This window comes from Lutzomyia longipalpis, chromosome 2 (genome assembly GCF_024334085.1).
Source record: "Lutzomyia longipalpis isolate SR_M1_2022 chromosome 2, ASM2433408v1".
NCBI classification, from domain to species: domain Eukaryota; kingdom Metazoa; phylum Arthropoda; class Insecta; order Diptera; family Psychodidae; genus Lutzomyia; species Lutzomyia longipalpis.
The window spans coordinates 4,085,182-4,107,022 of NC_074708.1; the positions used below are offsets into that span (position 1 = coordinate 4,085,182).

At 36.6% G+C, this 21,841-nt stretch overlaps 3 protein-coding genes across 3 annotated transcripts; all 3 read right to left on the minus strand.

The window, feature by feature from the left end:
• Positions 1-424: 424 nt before the first annotated feature.
• On the minus strand, positions 425-6,403 carry LOC129788708 (muscle LIM protein Mlp84B-like). The gene is made up of 9 exons (XM_055824961.1): positions 5,840-6,403; positions 5,635-5,730; positions 5,489-5,549; positions 3,893-4,013; positions 3,630-3,726; positions 3,457-3,553; positions 2,014-2,307; positions 1,617-1,937; positions 425-1,035 (listed from the first exon to the last, which is right to left on the minus strand). Exons 1-9 carry the CDS (start codon positions 5,943-5,945, stop codon positions 753-755), a joined length of 1,476 nt encoding a protein of 491 aa, XP_055680936.1. The 5' UTR covers positions 5,946-6,403; the 3' UTR covers positions 425-752.
• A 5,035-nt stretch (positions 6,404-11,438) lies between these two features.
• On the minus strand, positions 11,439-13,086 carry LOC129788709 (sulfotransferase 1 family member D1-like). Its single transcript, XM_055824962.1, has 4 exons — positions 12,659-13,086; positions 12,346-12,602; positions 12,083-12,283; positions 11,439-12,010 (listed from the first exon to the last, which is right to left on the minus strand). The coding sequence occupies exons 1-4, from the start codon at positions 12,991-12,993 to the stop codon at positions 11,778-11,780; spliced, it is 1,026 nt and encodes a 341-aa protein (XP_055680937.1). The 5' UTR covers positions 12,994-13,086; the 3' UTR covers positions 11,439-11,777.
• Positions 13,087-13,976: 890 nt separating this feature from the next.
• On the minus strand, positions 13,977-15,243 carry LOC129788363 (sulfotransferase 1B1-like). The gene is made up of 4 exons (XM_055824338.1): positions 14,909-15,243; positions 14,577-14,833; positions 14,303-14,503; positions 13,977-14,230 (listed from the first exon to the last, which is right to left on the minus strand). The coding sequence occupies exons 1-4, from the start codon at positions 15,241-15,243 to the stop codon at positions 14,007-14,009; spliced, it is 1,017 nt and encodes a 338-aa protein (XP_055680313.1). The 3' UTR covers positions 13,977-14,006.
• Positions 15,244-21,841: the final 6,598 nt, after the last annotated feature.

Genomic DNA, 21,841 nt, shown 5'->3' on the forward strand with positions numbered 1-21,841 from the left:
TGCAATAATTCCCACTCTGGCAAAAATGGGAAAAAGGAGATTGAAATTGAAGTGTCTGCAAAGTTGTTTTTCTCCAAAATGCACCTCCTTCTTAAAATCACATTTTATCATGGCAAATCCATTTTGTCCCTTAAATTTCCTCCACTTTGCACTCCTTCTTACTCCTGTGACGAGGACTCGTACAGCATTGACGACCAAAAGGGGGATTGTATGTTGAGGAGAAAGTATGTGTGTGCATAAAATACTTAAAAACTATGACTCATCATGAAATCCTCAAGTGTAATCCTTGGGTGCAGCAGCAGAGGGAATGTATATTTTTGTAACGGGTTCTCCAATGTGGAAGAGATGCGCATCCTTCATGTTGCTTTTACACAGAAGCCCAGAGAAAATTTGTCCAAGCGGAGAAAATGAAAAGCTTGTGCACTTGAAGGATAAACTTTTATTCGCAGAAGATGGGAAAAACAGAGGAAAAAAAACGCAAAAGGGAAGATGAGTTAAGAGGGGTTAAAGAGCAAAAGAACATAAATTTCCCTCTCTTTTGCAAAACTTTCTAGACTTTCTCGTGTGATACTCCTCTCCGTTGCACCACTTAATGCGATTTATTCAACTGTAATTCAATTCAATGTAAATTACTTCATTAAATCATTGTTATTGGCCCGCCGGGGGTTCTTCCTCCCTTATTTTCTTCCGTATATATTTGACACCCCCGCCGCATGGTCAGATTTTCTTTGTTGCTGCTACTAAACGGTTAACTACACCATGGCAGTTAAGGTACCAGCACCCATACCAAAGCCAAATCCTTTAATGCCGTAGTTGCGGTTGTAGCAGCCACGACAGTAGATCTCCAAGTTTGGACCATCATTGAGGTTCATTGAGTCCAAATGTTTGTTGCATTCCACGCAGGAGAAGCAGCGTTTGTGCCAGACGCGATTTTTGCTGATCATCAACTCAGCTGCATAGACGGGGTAGCCACAGCGAGGGCATCCATTGCCATTTTCCACCTTCTTTGGTCCTGATTTTGGTACTGAGTCTTGCCTAAGGAGAAGAAGAATTATTTTCTTAAAATTTTCTCATAATTTGCATATTTTAATTAAACTTGGATTTGTTCAGCACAGCCTGATGAGTTTAATCTGGAGGAGTTCATTGCAAGTTATAGCCTTTAGCCAATGATTTTTGTGATAATTTTATGAAATTTTAACAAATTCTGCTTCTGAAATACAATTTTTTACATAACAAATTTAATAAAATATTATTAGTTTAAATTCCAATTTATAATAAATCTTATTAGGTCAGGTTATTAAATAAAATAATATAAACCTTAAGCATTAAATTAATAAGAGATTAATTTAATGGAGATATAAAGTGCTCAAGTTTATGCATGATCAATGAGCTTTGAGATGCAACTTCCGGACTATTTGTGATGTATTAAATATAGTTCTCCTAATATAGCTCATCTCCGTTTAAACTAATAAGCATATATAAATTTATGCAAGACTGATTTTCTCACACAGAGCTCTCCTAATGATTTAGTCCTCCCATTGCAAATCTGCACAAAACCCTCAGACGTGTGCCACAAGCATGGTAATTTTCTAATGTAAAATTCAATGAGATAATACGCAATGACTGGTGCCTCCCCCGTTGTTGAGACAAGTGTGGGTGTGTGCCCATAGCCGAATCCTTTGGGTCCAAACAGCTTCCCATAGCACGTGCGACAGTGGATTTCTTTATCCGGCCCATCGCATGAGAGCATCGAATCGAGTGGTCGATGGCATTCGAAGCAATTGTAGCACTGCTTATGCCACATTGTACCACGTGCCAGCTGTTGTTCCGCTGCAAATACCATCCCTCCGCATCTGGGGCATCCCTCCCCTTCGGGGGCTTTTATTTTTGTCGTGTCAATATTCACAGACGGCCGACTGTTGGCTAATTCTTCCTCCCTTTTGAAATTTAGGAAAGATAAAAAAGCAACATTTTTACTTGTCTGATCCCTGCTTACTTTTCTGCTTGACTTACGACAAATCAGTCTGAAGGAATCCATAGCCATTGGCAAATCCATACCCATGGGGTCCCCACCTCTTCCCATAGCACGTCTTGCAGTAGACATCCCTATCGGGGCCATCGCATGCGATTATGGAATCCAATGTCTTTGTGCAATCTTTGCATTTGTAGCATTTTCGGTGCCAACCGCGTCCCTTTGAGATGACCAATTCAGCAGCGAATACAACGCCACCGCATCTTGGGCACCCAGTTCCATCCTTGGCCTGAATTTTCGATGGATCCACTTCGGCGGTCTTTGGGGCTAATTCACTGTTTTGAAGAAGAAAATTTTAGTTGCAAAGAAATGTCTCTGGTTTAGCAATAAGTCTTTGGTTTAGGGAATATCTGAGTGAGATATAGGAAGGATTTATTAGGATTTATAAAAAATATAAGGGATCGATTGATGGATTTTTATGGAAGTGGAGGAAGGTTAAGGAATCATTCAATTATGTTTTCTTAATGTAGATAAATCCTTTAAGAAAAAACGAGTAAAAAGGACGATAATTTCTAGACAAAATGAGCCAAAGCTCAGAAAAGCTTTTAATGTTTCAATAAAGTTTTTTTTAACTGTTTTAGAATTTATGTAGAAAAAAAAGTTAAAAATGAAATTTTACATGATTTTCTTAGGAAGAAAATTACTACGAAACTACACAATAGCGTTTCTACTAATAGGGGAGACCGGGGCTAATAAAGTCACTTAAGGGTTTAGAAAAAGCTCAAAATAACATATTTCCCAAACAGATAAAGCGAAATGTATAGCTCATTTCTTTAGGAAATTTACTGCCCTACAACTCGTTCTCAGATCATTTTGTTCTATCTAGCTAAGAAATATGATATTTTAAGCTTTTTCCAAACCCTTAAGTGACTTTATTAGCCCCGGTCTCCCCTACAAAAAATTAATTAAATCTATAGATGAATTAGCTAAATTACAAAGCTTTTAATTTATCTAATATTCTGTTCAGATGGTTCAGATTTAAGACTTAAATCGTGTCTTTAAGATTTAAGCTCTAACTCTTACTTAAAGATTTAAGTCAGAACTTTTCAGGCTTGAAACTTAAGTCTAAACTTCGGTTAAAAGTTCTACTTAAGTTTTAAATCTTATTTACTTTCAGAAAAAAACTTTTTTTTTATAAAATTAGTTTTAGCAAAAAAGCTCAAATATACTACAAAACTGTCAACCTATAATTCTGTGCATAAGCTTTCTACATAATATTATACCTTCTTTGATCAAAGCTTTATGGCTTTGTAGGTAAAATCCTTGATAAACTCTGTATTAAAGACTTGAATCTCGAACTTTTTTTTTTAATTTTGTAAGAAATATTTTTCTTATAAATTGTTAATTTAATGGGTTTAGTTTGATATGAAATTTTTAGTTTAAGGGGGCTACAGTGCAAAGGGTTAGGGGTGCAAAATGTATACCTCTGCCAATCTTTATCTTTAATATCGGACATGAGTCCCAATGAGGAGACTCCAATATGTCCATAACCTCGTGCTCCAAACTTCTGTGCATAGCAACCTGCAGAAGCAAAAGCTCTACGTGAAAAGCACTCTACCACATGAAGAAGAAAAAAGCTCAATTGCTGCAACAATACCTCTACAGTAGACCTCCTTATCGGGTCCATCGCAGTGAGTTGTCGAGTCGAGCGTTCTATTGCAATTGAGGCACTTGAAACATCGTCTGTGGTAGCCCTTTGTAATTCATTTGAAAGAGTTTGAGAGATTTAGCGAAGAAAAATGGAATAAAAAAAAACAGGATGTGAGTTATATACATATATGGAGAGTAAATTGTGGGTTTCTTCTGTGTATATATGTTTTCCTTTTTGTGTGTGGTGTGGTTACAATAATGCGAAATTACTTTGCCCCGGGCTAGCATTTGTTCAGCCGCATACACATGAATTCCACACCGAGGACATCCTTCACCCTCCCTGGCTTTCCTGAGAACTCGTGGAGTGGTGGGCTTTGCTGGGGCATCATCCCTTCATGAAAAGATGAGAAAAGAAGGAGGAATTTTCCGGCTTTATTGCATATTTTATTATTAATCGAAAATTTAAATTTACTTTTTCCGCCGCTCTTTTTCTCAAGCCCAAGGATATAAATTATTGTGTATATATATGGAATGGAATACAAGGGGGGGCTTTTCCCTTGTACGCATCCACCCTATACCCCGCGCTTATAATGCTGAAAAGAGGAAATTTTTGCGTCTCTCACGAATACTAAATAATACATTGATGGGAGCGCCGGGTTGAGAAAATTCATCACAAGTCGAAGGAAATTGAAGAGATCTCAGTGGAATGAGGGGGTTGGTCCTTTGATCTACTGCCTACAAATCCCCATATCTCTTGTGCGACACAGAGGGAGTTTAATGAGAAGCATCCCCATCTGTGATCCAACAGGGCGGGGGAATATTAACATACTGTATCGTGCTACTACTCGTTAATTCTGCTGACCCACAATGCGCTCTAGCAAAATGCGTACAGAAATAGATTCGGGGTATTTATGTAATCGTGAACGTATCCGCAAATTTCGCACACATTTTGCTGTGCAACTATTGCAACACTGTGAATTCAATCAGTTCATGTAGGAAGAACATTTTCTTTCTAAAGTGCACCGAGATAGGGCAAATACCACACGGGAGTCCGTGTGATTCTCACGTGGATCATTATGTTTGGTAGGAAAGTTCTAGAAAGCTTTTACAAAGTTATTTGTTTACTATTATTAAGATCATCAATCAAGGGCAATATGTTGTGAACTGAATAAAACCATAAATAGCAAATAAATATTTTGTGGAATATTTTAAATAATTTGAAATCCTGCCAGTTTTTTGCTGGTCCTGCCGAAGGAATTTTTTCTGCTGAATTTCTTGAATTATTTGGCAAATTATTTGAAAATTCTCAATTGAATCGAACACTGGACAATAAACTGAATATTTCTTATAAAAATCCTTTTATTCTAAAAAGATAATTTTAAATAAATATCTTTTGGATGATTTTGCTGGCCAAAGTGGCCAAATAGACTTTTCAATCGCCGTATAATTAAAATCTATTAAACATTTCGTGATAAATTTTACATCTGTATATAGGAAAGTTTCATTAATTCAATATCGTCTAAAGAAAACTTGGAAGAATATTTTCTTTTAAGAGAAAATGAAGGTCAAACTTTAGAGGTTAAAAACCTCGAGCCTCTAGTGTTAATTTACCAATATGTTTGACTTTACTAGCATATTCTTAATCAAATCTTTACAGATTAATTTTGAAAAAATAACGAATTTTATTCAATTAAAATCATTTCCTCATTTGAATTAATAAACAAATCCTTGAACTAATTTAAAATCAAAACTATAAACACGCGCGATTCAATACCAATAGCTGTCATTCTATAGTCAAGCCACCGTGCAATTTTGCGAGTAATTCTAACATTATATTTTTGGTTCATGCAATAAAATTAAACTTACAGCATTGCATCCATGTAGATGGAATCGAGAGTTTCTGCGGCAAGTCCTGCAAATCCATATCCTGCAAATTAAATTGAATTGTGAACGTCGTGCGGAATGTGGGTGAACTTTTTGGGGAGCTTTTTTTCCCCGTCACTCCATCTCACCTTTCATGCCGTATCGGCGAGCGTGACAGACTCTACAGTACAATTCTGTGCCGTGTTCGCAGCAATTGAGTGAGTCCAGTGTTTTATGGCAGACCTCTTTGAAATGCAATTGAAAAAAAAACAACGCATGAGGGAATTATATAGGAGAATTTTTGCTATATACAAAGAAAATTAAAGGGTGGGTGGGTACACGCATGAAACTCACGGCAGATGAAACAATTTTTGTGCCATTTGTACTTTCCGGCGCCTCTGGCTTCCGCCATAAAGACGGATTTTTTGCATTTTGGACACTTTGGGTCGTCCTCTCGCATTTTTCACAGAGTAAGTGTAAAATAATACAAGAAAAAAATAGAAAAAACCTTCACCCCCGCACACAAAGTCACACTCTTAGCTAAAATTAAACTCTTTGGACGGCACTTCAGAGCTACTTAGAGTTTCTGATGCACACGATACGATGAAATCATGTCATACTTAGGAGCTTTATTTTATTTCACCACTTTCCACCAAATATCGTTGAAAATAGGGAGCTATATGTATAACTATATATAAGATGGAAAGTGCTCCCTTGGGGAATTTAACACTCTTTTGCTGGGATTGTGAAAGAAGAAGCTCGATGTGTGCGATTTTTATTTTTTTTTTCTTCACCCAAATGGCGGGAAAAACTCTGCACAACGAAGGGACGTTCTTGGTGGATTTTCACGGGAAAACTGTGACCGAGGGGACACCAAAGGCACATCAACCACTTCACAGTTGCAGGCATATGAGGATTAAATTTAGATTTTGTCGCCGAGAGCATGCGTCTGTAATTATTTTAATTGTTCACGTTAGCTTAAAACTGACACCACAGTTCATGATTGGAAAATTAAGTGCAGGAAATGAAGCTTTAGCGGGGGAGTTTGAAAAAAAGAATCAAAAGAAAAATTTCTTTTATAAAGAACATATTCGATCTTCTCTCGTGGATTTAAGGCATTGACATCTTATATTGTCAAGACATGATTTTTTTGTTTTGAAACTAATATGCAGAAAAGTTATTTTCCTGATTTTTTTTGTACTTACTATAGGAAAATGTGGGGCTAATTGAATCACTTTATTCATGAATAATATATTTTTATTTTAATTAATCATTCACATAGCGAATTTTCCGGCCCTCAACTTTTCCTTCGATCATTCTGTTCAATCACGCTTCTAAAATTATATTTTGATTTTTTTTTCAGATTGTCCTTGATTAAAAAATCTCAGGAGAATGGAAATCGCAGCATAAAAAGGTAGGAAAATATATCTACATCATATTTTCAGTCTGCCATTTTGGGTGATAAGGATATTTAAATTAGATTCCTCATTCTTAGAATTCATAAACTTTGTATAAATTTTCGCTACATATTCAAATTTCCTCTACTTAAAATTCAAAAGTCATGCAAAAGCAAAACATTCAGTCTTTTTTTCTTAACCGCACATGTACTGTACTGTACATTCGAACATAGTACATAATATACAGCATATTGTGCAAACATTTCTTTTACCACCGCCTGCAACACGGTGGGGTATTAAATTTAATTATAAATTCAATCTGACGCACTTGACGCCAATCGTTCACAACATTCGTCACATTTTGTAGACCTCTGGCCGCTGCATATTTCCCCCCATCTTATGAATTTGTGTCTGACTTTCCCAATTGGCGGCGGAAAATGAGGCTGAAAATTAATTTGTCTCCCCACTTAAGAGACACAAATCTATTTTCCTTTTGTTAATTTTTCACTCTGCCTCCGTGAATTTGTCATAGTGGGGATTTCACGGGAATTACCCGCCGGAGGGTCACGTTTGGGTCATTTATCTTACCCCACAAATAACTGCGGTCCACCGTACCTGGAGAAAGTTAAGTGGCTGTATCATAGGAAATCTCTCTGCTAAATGTGACAATTAATTTTAATTTCTCTGCAATCTTTTCTCTGCCACTTGTACAATGGGTGGAGGTGGGTTTATCGCAAAATGAATATCATGTAATTTTCTTGCACGTTCACCACGGGATTTTTGGTCTGTCATTGTAATGAGATGCAAATTGATTTAAGTGGGGGGCATAGAGGGAGACTTTTTTTTACAACCCTCAGGGTAGTGGTGAATAATTTAACCTCGCGTGCTGCTGTCAATGTTCTTGAATTACATCAATTACTTGCGGGGTAAATTTAATTGACGATGCAGAGAAATTGGAGAAGGGAAGAAAAAAAAGCTGCAATGTCATGGTAAAGAAATCATTGCAGGGAATGTGACTTTTATTGACAGTTGGGGGTGTGATTTATTTTCCCTGCGGGTATTCTTTGATGTTTTCGCATCAAAAGATGGAGAAAAAAAAGTTGGTGGTGTGGGTGAGTTTTTTCTTGCAATTTGAGGGGACAAAATTTCGTGTTGCTAAAAGACCGCAATAACAAAGACAACGCCTACATACGCACAATAGTATACTTGCTTGTCTTTGCATAGATAGGTGTCAATGGCATCCTTGGTAATAATTTGTATTCCGTCTTGATCTTTAGTTTATTCGAATTCTTTTGGCAGGAAATATTTTTTTCCTCACAGTTCACAGAGGTGGGGACCTCGATTTCCCTGTAATGCCACCATTTCCCTCACAGAAGAAGAAGAGGAAAAAAATGCCAGGAAATGGCAAAGATATGGCAGAAGCATAAAGTGATATGCTGGCATGTTGTAAAATCCAAAATGACTCTCTTCACATATTTTTTTTCGGGGTTGAGATATAAAATTTAGCACATGGCAAAGAGTAGGATGATTTTCCCATATCCGTGTGTGACATTTACCACTCCAAGAGAGAAAAAAAAAGAAGAAATACAAGTGTGAATGTTGGAAAATTGACGCACACGTGCATTTTCCATGGAAAATAATCCACAAATATTTCCACACACAAAATAAAATAATATTGTGGGTGTGCTTCATCTCATTTCTTTTATGTTTACCGTGTTTGTTTTCATTTTATTGCCTTGTGCAAAAAGTAACGAAACTGTGGGAAAAAATCGTGAAGAAGATGTTTTGGGGAAACTCGCGATGGTACACTTTTCACATTCATCGCAAGGAGTTTTTACCTCTTTTTGACGGGAAATTATTACCTGAAATATTTCCTTCTTGGTCAAATTTCAACAATACGGTGGTTTTTCTTTAAAGTTATTTAACACCGGATAATTTTCTTAGCATGAATTAGGGGAATTGTGGAATAAAACTTAAAGAGTTTTTATGGTTTCTGCAATAAAACTTGAGGATTTGAAGAAAAAAGGAACTCTCTGTATGAGCAGGTGAGCCCTTCTAAGTATTCTTCAGTTAAATACATCTATACCTTCTTCAAGAAAATTCGTAAGAAGAGAAGAAGAATGAAATTTACATACACACAGGGCATAATAATATACCTTACATATGTGTAATAGCAACTAATTTATATCGATAGCATAATTGAATATCGAGTGATACCAAATAGCATAAATATACATACATATGCATACAAAATAAGGGGTTGAACGTCCCCCATTTGAAATGGTTTCGTAACATGAATACTTCGCTCCTTGTTTACTTATTGGTTTCATCCACACAGTAACAGTTGCTTGGCAAGGAAAGTTCAACTACTTTATGCAAATTTTCATCGAGGGACATCCATTGGGGTTCCCTCCTTTTGGTTAATTATTAATTTTCATTCGGGGTGTTTTGAGAAGGAAATTCTAATAAGTCTGTTGGAGCTTTGCTGTATTTACAATTTGAAGAGTTCAAAGGCATCCCCCAAAATACACAATACCAAGAAGATCACTCAGGTGAATGCAATCCTTCTCTCTTTCTCTCTCTCGTACAATGTCGTATGAAAACGGTCGCACTATTTGGCGTTATATATGAAATATTATTCCTTTTCATATTTGGAGTTTCCTTCATGCTGTATTCAAGAGAGTCTATAATAGTCTATATAGCTTGAATGGCTCCAGACGGGATGTATGAGGAGGCACAATATTCCATTTACGTCACACATACTCAATGGACTTTTGTCTGTCGTTACACCTGGGAGAATATTCAAAGGGATACACCTTCTGCGTGCTCTCACTATACCTCGTTCAATAGACATATTATTCTGCATGGGATTGCATTAAATACACTTCAAGTGTGCTTAGCTTACGTGCAAAAGGTATTGGGGTGTAAATGATGAATTGAAATTGAATAAATCTCACAAAATATCCAATAAATAAAATAAAAAAATTATTAAATGAACATTTAGATTCAAAGAAATTAACACTATATCAATTAATTGTCTTCTTTACATCTCTTACAAATTTTTTAAGGCCTATAGAGCTCATATCTTTGCAGAAAAATGCATTGAAAGCTCGTGAAAAGTTTTTTTTTGCAAGTTTTCCCTTTAGCAGATATCCTGCTGCATTGTTGAATGAGAAAGAAAAAAATGAGTCCCTAAAAAAAAAAGAAAATTCAGCAAAGAATTCTCGCACAAATAGAATAGTTTGGAGAAGGTTTGGAGTGTTTTTTCCTTCGGCACCCTGGTGCATTGTGTGCAGGACTTTGTATTTTGTGAAAAATTCTCACAAACAGTGGAAGTTTCCCCATCAATGGGGGAAAAACTTTTAATTTCCTTTTGGTACTTTTTTTGTTGTTGTTGTTGTGTGCTTTCACTCCCGCCACCCTCCTCTAAATTCCTCAGCCATTGTAGTGAAGTATTTATGAATTTTCTTTTTCTAGCATCACTCGCTTTCACTTAATTTCATATATTGTTTGGTTGTATGGGAGAGAAAAAACTCAAACACACTTTGTGCTTTTTGCTCTGTGAGCTTTTTTTTTGGGGGTAGGCGGGGAGGTGCTTCTAAAAGCTCCGGGGAAGAAATTAAATCCCAAGTCACGTTACATCAATTTGTTTCCTGTATTACATTCATAAATGGACGAGTGTGCTTTTTATTGCTCACCCGGAGATGTTGAATAGTTTTCCCGATGTATACGCGGCGACACCCCCCCCTCGTGCGGATGGGGGCTTTTTCGCTGAATCCCATTGAGAGTACACCCCCATCTATATAAAGCCACATTTAAGGGGGGAATGTGCGGTTTAATGCGGGGTAAAGGGGTGTGTTTTTGGAATTCAGTGTGTGGTGGCATTTTTTTTACTCTCTTGTGCAGCTGCTCACAGAAAAATATTCTCCCTTAAAAAGCCACCACCACTCCTCCATTTGACTGTGGGGGATAGGTACATACATAGCTGGAAAAGGAGAAGCTCCCCAGTCTAGACGATTCATTGTGTGGAGACCATTTCAATATCGCAATTTAAAGTTAATTCAACTCCAATGGAATTTTTGTAGCAGGAATGGGGGTTTGGGGGTGAAATGGTAAAAGTTTTTAAATTACCCCCAACATGCTATTTGTCAATTTGTCTCGGTATCTCATCAAATTTTTGCCCGTGTGTGTGCCCCATATTTTTGTTCATTTTGATTAAATTTTCATTCACTTTCTGATTTAATTTTATATTTTCTCATTAAATGCATCCCCGGTCAGTTTTTTTGCATCCAGCTCCACATTGAACGTGGTAATGACTTTTTTTGTGCAATACATTTCACGTGGCTAAAGCTCATCCTCTTTTCTAGTATCAAAATATCCTCCCAAAAAGGGAGCTTTTGATGCATCAAAAGCACGGGGAAATCTCACCCTCCGGTGAAAAAAAAAAGGTTAAACACGCAAACAAAACTCGTGCAATTCATAAATTTTTTGGCGGGAGTTGGAAAAAAATGATACAATTTATTCGAAGCCGCAAGCAATTAAATTGTGTTATGTCATGTATAAATATGCAATTTGTTTATTTAATTAATTTGAATTATACACCAAATTTATTTTCACTTCAATTTTGAGTTCATTTTAATGAATGGCGTTTGTGACGTGCTCACCAATGATGGTTGGTTAATTAGATTAATAGCGGGATCATTCGCAAAACTATGGAGGAATATTTTTTATTTCATTCAAATTTATTTAAAAAATAAAAATAATTAGTACAAATTGATATTGAATACATACATAAATCATTGAATATTTGGTAAAATTGAATTTCAATTTGCCAAAAATATATTTATCATTAACTTCCATTATTTTGCGAATGGAAAAAGCTTTAAGTTTATCAATTAAATTACTAAGCTTTTGCCTAGAAAGATATCAAGCAATTCTGGAGCTGCCTTGTACTCTGAATGCCTTTTCCGGATTTGCGTGTCGAACTGCTCAATCATTTCTGGAGTCATTTCTTCGTTGTACGAACCGACTTTTCCCTTTCTCATAAATTTGAATTCCATATCTCTATCGGAACGTGTTGCGGTGGAAAGCTCAATGAGGTGTCCTTCGAAATTAACTGATTTGTTGCCTAAGGAAAATTAGGAAAAATACTTTTGTGAAAATCTTGAATATTACTTTGAAAGTGAACTAAGAAACTTACTGGCCATTTTGCTGAATGAAAGATGATCTTCGAGAGCTTTAATCTGATCCTCGCTGTAGGTCTTTCCAAGAAATTTCGATGTCTTCCTCAAGACTTCCTTGAGATCCTTCTTCATTTCTTCGTAAGTTAGGAAGAGAACATTGCTCTCATTTTTAACATTCCAGTAGTCAGTTATATGACCCTCAAGAGGTGTGAAAAGAACTTAATAGAAGAAGCAAAATATTAATTTTCTACTTCGTCTCTTAGGAGTGAAAAAGCCTTACCAGCATCTCCAAGAAAGGCCTCTATGTAATCATTGAAAGTTCCTCTGTAGCCAAAAATATTTCTGTACAAGTGGTAGAAGGAAATGGCCGTATCCTTAATATTTCTGGCAATGTAGATGATCCTTGGTTTAACCGTCCAAATGCCTTTTGGCAAAAGAGGAGCTGGGAGATGTGATTTAATGACTCGCGGTGAAGACAATGCGTCAATCTTAGCCATAGATTGAGCGTTGCTTTCCATATTTAATATTGTACCCGCCCTGCAAGACGAAGAAAATTTAAATTCTATCTAAAAATAAGAAACTCTCTAACTTACTCAAGGAATGGTGATCTTTCGTACAGTTCAATTGATTTTCCTTTCTCAAAATCAAGATCATTGCAAATCTGCCAAACCATCTCCTGTGTCCATGTTGTTCCACTCTTTGGAAAGCCCACGATCCACACATCATCCGGTCGAACAACAAAATTATCAATCTCCTCGACACTTTCTTCATGCCTTGAAGGGATGAAGAATGATCTGGGGCCCCATTTTTTGGAGATCGCGAGATCAGGACGAGGGGAGTGATGAACTCTGGCAAAATCCGATACTCCAAAGTACTCAGCTTTCTTCGTCAAATCTCCAGATGGAACTTTTTCGAATTTTAAATGCATTTCACAATGTTTGCACTAAACTTGAAGTATTGACACACTCAAAAGTACTGATAGACTCTGCCTTATTGCTCTTGTACTTCAGCTAAGATCTCACTGGTGGTTTCACTTTCATTCACGGCAGTTTATATACTCACTGATAAAGCTCTACACGTGATAATCACGGACGGTCTTAATACCAAAAATTTGGTACATTCATGTACACGATCTTCTTAGCAACGTTGATTAAAAGGGACTGAAGAGAGAAAAATTTTATTTCATGGTATTGGGTTGTCTTATATTTAACCCCAGTTTATGATCTTATAAAGTTTCTCTGAATTTTCATTAAAAAAAGTTTTTATTGAGAACATACTCTAAGGTTTTTGTGTGGTATTGTAGTTTTTATTTTCGGATTAAATATAATTTAAAGGAAATAAAAAAAACAGGTGAATAAGAAATTTTATTTCAAGATTGTTGACCCATTTTATATGGTTGATGAAAAAGTATTAAAAAAAAAAGAAAAACAATCTTTTTACAAAGTTATTTTTAAGAGCGAAACAACCCGAGAAAAACAACCAGACAGAATCAAGCAAAATAATCTAAAATGATGATTATCTAATTAAGTCTAATTTGCCCATAAAAATTTTTCAATTTTAATGGAGGAGTTTATTGAAACTTTTTGAGATTATAATCTCAGGTAATATCACGGTCAATATCACGACTCTGCCCAGAAGTCTTCAAATATCGAAACATATGCAGTGCACACCCACTTCACGGTATTTTGCCTAATCTAATCAGTGTTTGTGATTAAAGTTTCTTGAGTTTGTTTTGTATGAGAAAATATAACAATGTTTCTTGTTGATAAGTTCATTGAGAAGAGATAATCTCCAATGGGAATGTCTAAGTATTTGTATGGAAATTGTACATAACCCTTAGCGCAAATAGAGGCTCAGAGAGAACCGCTGTGCTCTCTTTTCTAGTATCAAATATCCTCCAAAAAAAGAGCTTTTTATGCATCAAAAGAACCAATTAAATTACTAAGCTTTGCCTAGAAAGATATCAAGCAATTCTGGAGCTGCCTTGTACTCTGAATGCCTTTTTCGGATTTGCGTATCGAACTGCTCAATCATTTCTGGAGTCATTTCTTCGTTGTACGAACCGACTTTTCCTTTTCTCATGAATTTGAATTCCATATCTCTATCGGAACGTGTTATGGTGGAAAGCTCAATGAGATGTCCTTCGAAATTAACTGATTTGTTGCCTAAGGAAAATTAGGAAAAATACTTTTGTGAAAATCTTTAATATTACTTTGAAAGTGAACTGAGAAACTCACTGGCCATTTTGTTGAAAGAAAGATGATCTTCGAGAGCTTTAATCTGATCCTCGCTGTAGGTTTTCCCGAGAAATTTCGATGTCTTCCTTAAGACTTCCTTGAGATCCTTCTTCATTTCTTCGTAAGTTAGGAAGAGAACGTTGCTCTCATTTTTAACATTCCAGTAGTCAGTTATATGACCCTCAAGAGGTGTGAAGATAACTTAATAGAAGAAAGAAAATATTATATTAATAATTTTTCACTTGGGATCTTAGAAGTATAGGAAAAGTCTTACCAGCATCTCCAAGAAAAGCCTCCATGTAATCATTGAAAGTTCCTCTGTACCCTAAAATATTTCTGTACAGGTGGTAGAAGGAAATGGCCGTATCCTTAATATTTCTGGCAATGTAGATGATCCTTGGTTTAACAGTCCAGATGCCTTTTGGCAAAAGAGGAGCTGGGAGATGTGATTTAATGATTCGCGGAGAAGGCAATGCGTCAATCATAGCCAAAGATTGGGTAGTGCTACGAAAACTAAAACTTGTACCTTTCCTGGAGAAAAAAAACGGATATCAACGTCATATTAAAAATGTATGTGAAATGCTTTTAAAAAGACGTTTTACATACTCAAATAATGGGGATCGTTTGTACAGTTGAATTGATTTTCCTTTCTCAAAATCAAGATCATTGCAAATCTGCCAAACCATCTCCTGTGTCCATGTTGTTCCGGTTTTTGGAAAGCCCACAATCCACACGTCATCCGGTCGAACAACAAAATTATCAATCTCTTCGACACTTTGTTCATGCCTTGAAGGGATGAAGAAAGATCTTGGACCCCATTTTTTGGAGATCGCGAGATCAGGACGAGGAGAATGATGAACTCTGGCAAAATCTGATACTCCAAAGTACTCAGCTTTCTTCGTAAGATCTCCAGCAGGAATTCTTTCGAATTTCAGATGCATTTTTCAATATTTGACACACTCCAAAGTACTGATCACACTCTGCCTTAATGCTCTTGTACTTCAGCTAAGATCACACTGGTGGTTTCAATTTTATTCACGGCTATATATATTCACTGGCAAAGCTCTACACGTAATAATTCCGGACCAGTCTTAATACAAAAACAATTGGCACAATCATGTACATAAACTACCCAGCAACGTTTATTAAAATGAACTGATGATATAGTTTTTTTTCGTGCTATTGAGCTGTATTATGGTCTTATAAAAATTCTTTAAATTTCCATTTAAAATGAAAGAAACTCAGCTGAAAGTTTATGAGAATAATTCTCTTAAGTCTTTGTTTGGTATTAGCATTTTATTTGCAGATTAAACATAATTTAAAGGAAAAAAACAGGTAAATATGAAGTTTTTTTTTTCAAGATTTTAGATACTTTATACAGACAATGAAAAAGTATTAAAAAAGGTATAAACAATCTCTTTATTAACTTATTTTTACGAGAGCGAAAAACTAGAGAAAAACAATCCGTTGACGTCAAGCAAAAATCTAAAATTAACATTATCTATAATTGAGTCTAATTTTACCCACCATTTTTACGAAATTGTTAAAAAAAATTAATTTTCAAAAACTTTCATTATTAGTTTTATTTTATAGATATTTTTCTAAATTCCTAAGTTTTTTGTCTTTTTGGGCACAAATTCTATTCCTAAAGAATTATGTAAATTCAACTAAACGAACAAACGATTTCTCCCCCTCATACGGTCCTCTTCTATCTTGTGGACAAAGGAAGATTCATGCCATCATCCATAAAGGTGTAGGAGTGGTTGGTTCCCTGATAAAAAAAAACAATTTTGGCTGGACAATAGACAATGCAGCGATTACATATTTGCTTTCGTGAGTGGCTCAGGCACTTCTTTTATACACACAGAGGCGACTCACCCTATTTGCAGATGTCTTTTGACACCCCTAAAATGCATTTTCAGAGGTCATAGAGCACCAAAGGCTAGAAAAAAACTCACGCAATCATTCGCTCAGCCCTGGAGGACCTTCCTTTTGAATCCCAGGGGGTGATTTACACATGAATTATGGGACAGAATATCGAGGGGATGGATGGGATAGATTGCGAGGGGAAGGAGAGAGGGAAAAGAAAGTCTAATAAAACTCTCCCCTCGCAACTTTTCACCCTGACGTCACTCTCTTATCTGTACTATCGAAAATTGTCTCTGGCATGGAAGGAAAGGAAGAAAAAAAAAACTTCTTTTCCAACTTGTAATTTTATTTATTCTCCATTTTCTTGCGCTAATGTTGGGTGACACATTGAGTTTTTAATGGAGACGGGGGTTGTGAAAGGGGTTAGCTCGTTGTGTTTACGAGAGATAAACAAGTTGAGAATGCAATTGATTTTCACCTCCCCCTCATCTCTTTGAGGGAGGGATTTAGCTATATTTGTTCAATGGAACGATGGATTCTAAATTAAAAATCAATTTAGAAGTTACCGCATGAGTGACACACGTATAAACTTAATAAATTCACAAAAACCAAAAAATGTCTAAAGGCGAGTAAATTGATTTGGATGAGCACGCGATATTATGTATTTTAGAATGAAAATAGAGATCAATCCTTGGCAGGGTGCTCAGGCATGAAAGAGAGACCAAAGCAATTCACAACAGACGGAATTGATTGGAGAAAAATGCCAATTGATGTTCAATTCGTCCTGTGAGAATAGATATAGCAATTTCCTCTGACCGACGAGACGGGTAACTTCCCGAGAACGCGACCCAATGGTAAAAGAGAGAGGCTTCCCCCAAAGGGTTGTTGAATGTACATGCAATATGGGTTGGGTGCTTTAGGGCACGGAAATGGGGTGATAATTGCAGGTTCTAATGTCTCTCTTTCATCCCTCCATTCCCCACCCCATATGCCCAAGATAAGCGCGACCACCCAGAATGTCAATTTATTTTTCGCCTCATCAAACCCTCACCGAGCAATTCTGTTTGAGCAGCGCCCCTCCAAACCCTTGTTAATTGATATAAATTTTCGTCTCGCATATCAACTGCCAGAGATCTCTGCGTGGGTAAATAAATAAAATGTCCAACAATTTACGATGATTTACCTTTTAAATGGTTTCATTAATCCCTTGGGAAATATGTATATTTTGCCTTTTTGTCGCGATTTGAGAGGTTATTCGTCAAAAAGGACAAATGGATGAGTTTTTTTTTAAAGAAATTCTTATTGAGAATTTTTAAAAAAGAAGCTTTTAGATGGTGGATTCGTGGATATGGATAAACATGAAGAGATTAATAAGAATTTATAGGAAGTTAATTAATTCTTAATATTCATTTCTGTTACGTACCTTTTGCCATAAAGGTTGTTGATAAGAGGGGCTCTTTGAGAAGCCTTTTTGGGACTTTTATAATAAATGGAAACGAGACGATTTATTTGATTGAAGATAATTAATTTTGAGAGGGAGAATCTGTTTCAACGATGAAATATTTATATTTTTGCTGAATTAGTAAAAAGTTTGATATTTGAACTGTTCGAGCTTTTAGTCAATTAATTTAGTTATTGGATTAATGAACGATTATTTCTTTAAAAAAAAAAAACGAAAGCTCTAGACAAAATATATAGGAATTTAAGCTCGATGAAAAAGCTCAAAAAATGCTACAAATCTAATTAAGACAGAATAATTCTCTTTATTAACGGAAGAAAAACTATATAGCTACTCATTTATCGTCCCAAGAGTTATATTATTGCCCAACTCTGAATTTTCCGGGTGATTTTCCCGCACACACACACACAAAAGAAAAAAACCTACCTGAAAGTTCATAAGTTGGCATTTTGGGGGAAGTTTCGGGCTCATCACGCGCCAGGTATTACATAAAAAGTGCATTTGACAGCACCGCACGAATTGGATGATAAAAACTTGGCCAAAAATGGTACCAGCCATGCATGGAGCTTTCGCACTTTATGTGCGGGACGAAGAGGCGCCCATTAAGATCACGATGATGGCGTTTGTATGGGTCCGAAACAAGGCGAGATTCCCGAGGATATTGCCTTTGCCTGTGGAATATAGTCCATCCTTCCCCCCACGTCAAAAAGCGCCTTTTATGGGCCATCGTTTGCCTTCAATATGAAATTTCCATCTCTCCGGGCGAATTCTCTCTCACCCCGCTTGCCGAAACCCACGGCCATATGACTGCCCATGGGCATTAATATAGCACCGACGTGTACATATGGAAAAGTCGTTAAATAAATGTCTTTTTTATTGAGAAATTTCTCCCCCAAACCACCCCTCAGTGGATAATAATTTTCTCCCATATTTAATTTAAAAAGAAACCGCACTCGTGCTGACAACTCTGGGAGTTTTTCCTCCGCACATAAGCACCATGAGATTGTCCCGCCTACGGGGGCGAAAAGTTTGGTGAAAATTTTTCGCCCACAGAAACGAGCAAAGTTGCAGTGTCGGGGGGAAGAAATAAGAATTGATTTTTATTTATAAAGAGGGGCGAAAAGATAGCTCCAGGGGCGAGCGATGGTTTTGTGTGAATATGATTTTCATTGCGAAAAAAGCTCGCCTGGTGTGGGGAAAGCTTCCCCGAAAAAAAAAAACATCTTACCATAGCGACGAAGAACGTGATAAAGTGCAAACGAGACTTTATCACTCTTCAACTTTTCTTTTTATTGGATACTTTCACCACCACCCCCTGGAGGGAAAGCTCACACGCATCGAAGCTCTTTGGGAAAACTTCCCAACAGGTATACTTCGTCGCCTCTCACTTTTTTTTTCTTATTCGGTGTGTCGTCCATGGGAGAAGCGATGGAGTGGATCCCCTTTAATGCTTGTCGCGTGCGGAAGACTCCTTCTCTCCCACTGGAACCACCCCTTTTGGAATTTCCATCTCCCGCCGTGCACAACCGACGTGGATCACCGATAAATTGTTTGGGGATTGATTTTGCAAAGTAATTTCATTTGGAGAGTTAAGACTTGTGACTTTCTCTTTTGGAATACTAAAGTTTTAAAGTAGGTGGGTATATATAGGTGCTGTAGGGTATTCCCTCTCGTACACACTGGCTTTTAAAGGATCTCTCATGCAAAAAATAGTTTGAATTTTTCATACTTTGTTTTAAACTTTTACAGCGAAAAGAATGTGAGATGAGTTAGGATTTTTTAACTGCCTAAAATTGGGGATTATTTTGGGTAATTTATAAAAAAAATCGAATATTAGTCAATCGGAAAAATATGTCTTGACTAAAATTCTTAAAGGAGATCATTCGTTTCTCTATGAAAACCGAGCAAATAATTAGAAAAAAAAATCTTCTGGGATTAACTGAGAAAATCCAGCAAATATTTTGCTCAAAAACGTAATCAGTGACGACATATATTTGCATGAAACATTCATGCTGAAAATCTCGATAGACATAAAAATATATTTTTTTTATTCCTTTACTATTGCAGTAAAACACAATGCCGCAACCCCAAATCCCTAAATTGAAATTGCCATATATGAGAAAAGTCGAAAACTCCTAAAAACTGAATTTAAAGTAAAAATGCGCTAAACTTTCACATGGGACACACACCCTTTTGCCTTCCAGCTTGCCCCCCCCCCTCAAATTCCCTTATTTTGTGTGAGAAATTTGTCACCAAATCGAGGGGAGTTTGCATCACACATGGGAAAACTTTTTCAAATGGAATGTCGAAGAAAATTTTTGCCAAAATGAAAATTGTTCTGAGGGTGTAGCGTGCGCGCGGGTGAAAGTTGGACTTGGAAAACTCAATAGGAATCTTGTACGGAAACTGCTGTGAAAATTTGTTGGAGATGTATATAGATAAATGGATAAATTGCTGGTATCGTTTTCACAAAATTGAAGCTCTCTCCTAAGGTGTGGATTTGTGCCATAGGGTTGTATTTAATGGGTGGATTGGCCCATAGGGTGAGAAGAATTCTGTGTGTTGGGAAAAATCAATCCGATTCAAGTTGAATTCTCAAAACAACCACGTTGTGCTATATGTGTGGAGAAAATGTTGGCAAAGAGTTCATGGGGCGCAGTATTGGAGTTTTATTTTGTTCTCTCTCTTGTGGCTAATTGGGTTGGGTCATGGATAGGAGGGTGGATGGGTAGAGAAGTTGGTGGGGTTGATGTAGGAAAGTCACAGTGGAAAATGCAAGATAAATTATCAATGGGAAACCATATAAGGTGGACAAGTAAAATGTTCAGTATCATTTCTCCCATGAGAAATACAAGCCATTAAGTGATCGTTTCTCCATCATTGGTTGCAACACTTAATGGCTGTGTAGGAGACCACATTCTGTGGCTATCGCATACAAATCCATGCACGAGACTCACTTTTTGCTTCACCCTCATCCAATTTATATATCACAACAGCCCTCCGGAATGGGTAGCCCATTTTATCCCAACCAAAAAGCTTACTTTTCCCATACACATATACTCAATGGTCCCCAATGTTTGCTCTATATTCCTCACAAGCAGCATACAAAAAAAATATGCGTGTTTTTGTGGACACAAACACTAATTTTCTATTTTATTCCACATCCTCCCTCCTTCTATTTTTCTTCTTGAAATGTCCTTGTTTGTTTTCTTAAAAATTTCCCATTTTCCCCGAGTATATAGCACAGAGAGAACCCGCCATGATTCCGCAATGGGGATTACACATTTCCTCACAATTGGATTGGAGTGAAAAAAAAAATGTGAAAAATAAGTCATCACATTCCCAGGCAATTTACATTAATGTAAAAATCCCCATGGAAAGTACACCGTGGATAATTAGAAAAATATCCATCATGAGGGCTTTTGCAGCAGTGCGGAAAATTAGCTGTCAATTTAAAATGTTTTTTTGAGTGAAGAATTCATGAGATTATGAAGATATTTCCACAAATGGACTTAATTGGACGTTGAATAAAGTCGATTCTCTCTCGAAAGCTTTTCATATATAGCGCAATTTCAATTTAAACTCACTCACTACATATTTGTACTAAAAGATCATTGATTGGGGCCTAATTATCCTGATTTTATTGCTTTTCTATAATTCTTGTGAAAGAAGAAAACTTCAATAAGAAATCGAGATTTTTCGACAAATAAAAAAATTCTAAAAGAAGCTGCAGAAAAATTTCAACAAAATATAAACCAGACATGCCTTTTTCTGCACAAAACCCCTAACTTTCAACTACCGGGTATCGTGTTAAATTGACACAATTAACGTCAACGTATGTGTCTGCGGTGAAACTATATACCTCTGTGAACAAAAAACCACCCCCAAATTCACATTATAACAACCCCCTGGGTTAACATGTCGAAAGAAAACTTTCTCCATGCACGTGCACGGCCACGTGGCACTTGACAGTGTGATTCCGGGTGATTTTTAATATCTACCACCCTTGTGAAAATTCCCATTGAATTCCATTTTATATATAAAGCAAATGGTTTCGTTTATTTGTATAGTGCACATGCTATTCGTTTTTTTTTTGCTCAAGTGCAGACCATCATTGCTCAAATTCCAATCATATTCAATGTTTTTTCGAGACTTGCCTTATCCTTATAAATTCCATTCACCCCATACTCTCTCTCCCCCCATCCTCTTGA

Excerpts from the sequence above, each read along its gene's own strand:
- LOC129788708 (XM_055824961.1), bottom strand. The coding sequence starts at position 5,945 with ATGCGAGAGGACGACCCAAAGTGTCCAAAATGCAAAAAATCCGTCTTT. Across the intron at positions 5,731-5,839 it reads CAAAAATTGTTTCATCTGCC|AGGTCTGCCATAAAACACTG; the intron begins GTGAGTTTCATG and ends TGCATTTCAAAG. Across the intron at positions 1,938-2,013 it reads TTCCTTCAGACTGATTTGTC|GGAGGAAGAATTAGCCAACA; the intron begins GTAAGTCAAGCA and ends AAATTTCAAAAG.
- LOC129788709 (XM_055824962.1), bottom strand. The coding sequence starts at position 12,993 with ATGCATTTAAAATTCGAAAAAGTTCCATCTGGAGATTTGACGAAGAAA. Across the intron at positions 12,284-12,345 it reads GGCCTTTCTTGGAGATGCTG|TTCTTTTCACACCTCTTGAG; the intron begins GTAAGGCTTTTT and ends TCTTCTATTAAG. Across the intron at positions 12,011-12,082 it reads TTCATTCAGCAAAATGGCCA|GCAACAAATCAGTTAATTTC; the intron begins GTAAGTTTCTTA and ends AATTTTCCTTAG.
- LOC129788363 (XM_055824338.1), bottom strand. The coding sequence starts at position 15,243 with ATGCATCTGAAATTCGAAAGAATTCCTGCTGGAGATCTTACGAAGAAA. Across the intron at positions 14,504-14,576 it reads GGCTTTTCTTGGAGATGCTG|TTATCTTCACACCTCTTGAG; the intron begins GTAAGACTTTTC and ends TCTTCTATTAAG. Across the intron at positions 14,231-14,302 it reads TTCTTTCAACAAAATGGCCA|GCAACAAATCAGTTAATTTC; the intron begins GTGAGTTTCTCA and ends AATTTTCCTTAG.